General features: G+C 42.5%; 1 protein-coding gene across 1 annotated transcript; it reads left to right on the plus strand.

Moving 5' to 3' along the window:
* The first annotated feature begins 2,518 nt into the window (after positions 1-2,518).
* Positions 2,519-3,922, plus strand: LOC117773160. The gene is made up of 2 exons (XM_034604865.1): positions 2,519-2,909; positions 2,958-3,922. The coding sequence occupies exons 1-2, from the start codon at positions 2,519-2,521 to the stop codon at positions 3,920-3,922; spliced, it is 1,356 nt and encodes a 451-aa protein (XP_034460756.1).
* The last annotated feature ends 477 nt before the right edge of the window (positions 3,923-4,399 follow it).

Consider the following 4,399-nt stretch of genomic DNA (forward strand, 5'->3'; position numbering starts at 1 on the left):
TATACAGGACTGGAGTCTTTTGATGTTGTAAATCTAGATAGGGGATCTCGGAGACAGATTGTCTCACACCAGAAAGGCACACCAGGGGTCTGAGACGGAGATCTGAGACAGGAACTCTGCCCAACCTGGTCAGACATCAAGAGACTGAAGAATACCTTTTGGCTACTCGAAGGGAGGGGCTTCTGATTGTATAAGTGAAGTGATTCTCCTGTGCTCTGTGCTCATTCTATACACGTCACACTAGGTGGCTGTGTGGGGTGAGCCCACCTGCAGGTGTTTTGGTTGAACTTTCCGAGAGACAATGTTATGTGTGTATTATTATACAATAGAGTATCATTATTAAACAGAAACTGCCACCACAATTCTTAATCCCCAGAGTGGAGCCAGATTCCAACTGATCATAATCATAGTCGGTTATTTCATCGTAAGTAGATTCTGTGTATTGAGAGACCTCCTCCTTAATGATCTCCTGGACAGTTTTGGATGTTGCAGACAGAATACTTTCCCTGTCTTCTGAGATTGTCTTCTGGGATGAGGATGATGACTGACTGTCATCTTCATTGACCAGTTGTTGGTAGACCTTCTTTTTGCTCTTAGAATGTGCACACATACGTTTCAGATTCCTCATGAGTCCTTTGATAATTTTTGCCGGCCTGTTGAATCATACCTTGTAGTCTTTTTGGAGGTGTGACACGAGGAGTAGTTGCCTTCACACTGTCCACGCTCATGGAAAGGACAGAGTTGAAACACTCTGCAATCTCTTTAGCAGTCAACTGGGTCAAATTCTCTGAACTTACAAGATTGATCTCATCTGGAACATCAAGAGCCAGTGCAAAAACCTGAGGAAGTGTGTTGCCCAAAGAGCAAATCACACTCTTCTCAGACACAGGCACAGCTGTGCTCTCAAGACCCTTCATGATGGATTGTGTCATCAAAATGACAATTTCCAGCAGTTTCTCTCCGAGTATGGTCATTGTGGCCACATCAGGTTTGCCTGCTTTCGAAAGATTCCATTGTTCTGATGTCATGCCTTTGAAAAAGGACGTCACAATGGGCAGAATGCTGTCGATGTCCATCTTCATGTTTCTGATATTGTTAGGCTTAGTTTTTAAAAATCGGGTTGAAAATCGTACTATTCCTGTCGGAAGTGCTCTCTCTGTTCTCTGTGTACTACACCTACCATACACTGATCAACTAGGACAAAGGAGATATCAGAGATGAGATTATAGCACACACCAAAGAGAACACACACATCAAAGATAACTAAGCAGCTAGTCTGACATCATAGCACCAGGCTTTCCAACAAGCCACGCCCCCAAATATTGACTGTTGCTGTAGCAGCGGTAGCTACCATGGGTTCTTTTGACTTCATGTGACTCTGCACCGCACTGATTTAACGTGATGCATGCTGGTTAGAAATTTTGTCTGACTTTTACCAGCGCTGCAAAACATCACCATGTCACATGACCTTAAAATATTGTGGGAGCGAGTCAGCTGCAATCAGACCGTGCAGTTGTTCTCCTTCAGCTGCAGAACCTGGGAACCACAGTCTATGGAACCAGCCCTGTGACAACATAACTTTGTCCTGATTGGCTGAACACATGAAGAATCTTACGTTATATTCTTACACATTCAGAACAACTACCTGCTGCCTATTTTTCTCCAAAGAGGATGAGATGTCTTTAATCTCTACCTGACAATTTCTATTTACACTTTACAGTTTGAATTTTCAGTCGTTAAAACAGTTTTGTTCAGGAGATTGTTTGTGTGAAGTTAGTTATGATCATGTAGGTTGTGTTTTTGTACTTTAGATTTATTTTGCCGACTTGTTTTTTTCGAAATATAAACTAGAACATAAATAAATGACCTTGTAGCAGAAAAGGAGAAAACTAAAAAACAGGATGGCCCTTTACTCCTCAACAGGAAAAGGAGGGGCGAGGGAGATGATAAATGGGACACACCTGTGAGCCAGAGAGAAGAGGGAAATTCAAACAAAGGCAGCATGGAGTGGAAGCATGTGAAGTAAATTGGTAAATTGACTAATTTGTTAATTGTTTAATTGATTGATTGGTTAATTGGTTGATTGATTGAAAAAAAAAAAAAAAAGGGGGGGAGATAAGTAATCTAAATAGCTTTAAGTAGTTTTAATCTTAGCAATTACTTTTTAATTTACAATAAGGGAACATAAGGAAGCCGTTACAATGTGGAAAAAGGGCACTAAAAGTCCAAAAGTAAATACTCCTGTTGATGTAGTACAGAAGAATAATCCTTTAGTAAAGGCATCGCAAACATTGCAAAAATATCGGAAAAATGGCATAAATTCTGGCCTGAAATTGACCAACCATGGCCAGTAGAGGGGACTCTTAACCCAGATGTAATTATAATAATGGAGGTACTTGTGTCCACATACAAGGCAGAGAAGGAAAAGATGGAAAATGAGAAGGTGGACAAGGAAAAGATGGAAAATGAGAAGGTAGACAAGGAAAGGATGGAAAATGAGAAGGTGGAGAAGGAAAGGATGGAAAAGAGAGGAGATGATACCACTAATGACAGTGAGAATGAAGACAACGATGAAGATTTGGAGACCAGGACTCCTTCATCTTCAAGAAGGTTTTGTCCTGCGACATCCAGTACTGAAATAAAAGAGGACTTACAGAGGACTTTAAGAGAGGTCGAAAGAAGTATGGACCGATGCTCCTATGACTTGGGAAAAACTAGTAGTCCAGAAAGACAAAGAACACTGGTGAACCAGTTAGAGGAGTTGCAGATACGGAAGGAAGAGCTGCAGAAAGAAGGCATGAAAAATGCATTGCGCTCAAGAAAACAGTTGACACTCAAGAAGATGTTTCCAGTGGTCATCCGAGGGCAGAGTTTGGAGTATAAGCCTTGGCAGAGTACAGATATGTCAAACATACTTGAGAAGTTACCTACTCTCCAAGATGAAGCACATTATTGGATTTCGAAGTTGGAAGAGATTATGGTGGGAGAACAACCTGCCATTGGAGATATTAAGAGACTCTTGGCTAATCTCCTTGGAGTTCATGCTATGGGAGAGATTCTACAGAAAGCTGGACTTAATCGATATGTGGGAACTGCTGTGAATGATTCAGAGCTGTTTTCTGCAAATAGAGGTCGAGCGTGGAGAGCGCTGAAAGATACATTTCCGACAAACGTACATCCTGACAACATTTTTATTGAACCACTGGGACAGGAAGAAAACCAGAGGGCCTATGTGTCGAGAGCTCATCAAGTGTGGAGAAATATCACAGGAAATGACCCGGATTTGAATCAAATGGAGCAGTCAATTTTGCGAGCCAGAATACAGAAGGGGTTGCCCCTATCAGTGAGGAGCAAACTGGCAGAGGTGGTTGGTCTTGGAAGCATGGCAAAGGGTGTCTATACGGATCATATAGCCCATCAAGTGGTGCTGTATAGGAAAAAGGAACATGACCAGAAAGAACAGGACCAAGAGACCCTCAGAAAACTCAATCAAATACAACTGGTGGATAATAAGAAGATGGAGAAGAAGCAGGCTCTGGTTATGCAGAATCAGGCTCCACTAAATCAACCATTACCACAACTACAGCCGAACCAGGTTCAGCTCCAATCGTTCCAGCCATCATCGGTGGTTCCAGTCGTCTCCTACCCACAGCCAACTTTTGGTCAAGCGCAGACTTGGAGAGGAAGGGATCAAGGAAATTTCGGAAGAGGAAGAGGAGGAAGGTTTAATCCAAATTTTCAACAGCGTTCAGAAGAATGTTATAATTGTGGACAATTAGGCCACTTTGCCCGTGAGTGCAACAACTTCAGAGGGAATTTCAGAGGGAACTCCAGAGGAAACTTCAGAGGAGGATTCAGGGGCCAATCAGGGCCATCCAGGGGACCGGTGAACCCTTACAGAGGCCCGGAACCAGGATTCTAGAGATGCCCTGAAGACTCGAAAGGGGGGTGTCAGCTGATAGTGTCAGGGCCGGAGAGAGATCCAATAATAGAGGTGAAAATAAATAATCGACCATTGGAAGTGATGGTGGATAGCGGAGCTGCTTTTACCTGTATTCAGCCTGAAGATGCTATACATCTCCCCATGTCCGGTCAATTGATTCGGACAATCGGGTTTGAGGGAGTGAAACAGCTGATTCCTCTCACAGAACCAATTGAGCTCAGCTATAAAAATCTGAAGATTACAATACCCATATTGGTATCAGAACATACACCTATTGCACTTTTGGGAAGAGATGCTTTGTGTAGATTGAAGTGTACAATAAAGTTTACACCAGACGGCTGTCTGGTGGAAGTGCCAAATGATATTTTTCACCAATCATTGATGACAACGGAGACTGAAGCTTCTTCAGTATTTTGGATCGGAAGTCTTAATGCAGATTTTTTTGAGCCAGCTAAA

This window comes from Hippoglossus hippoglossus, chromosome 13, assembly GCF_009819705.1.
Source record: "Hippoglossus hippoglossus isolate fHipHip1 chromosome 13, fHipHip1.pri, whole genome shotgun sequence".
Lineage (NCBI taxonomy): Eukaryota > Metazoa > Chordata > Actinopteri > Pleuronectiformes > Pleuronectidae > Hippoglossus > Hippoglossus hippoglossus.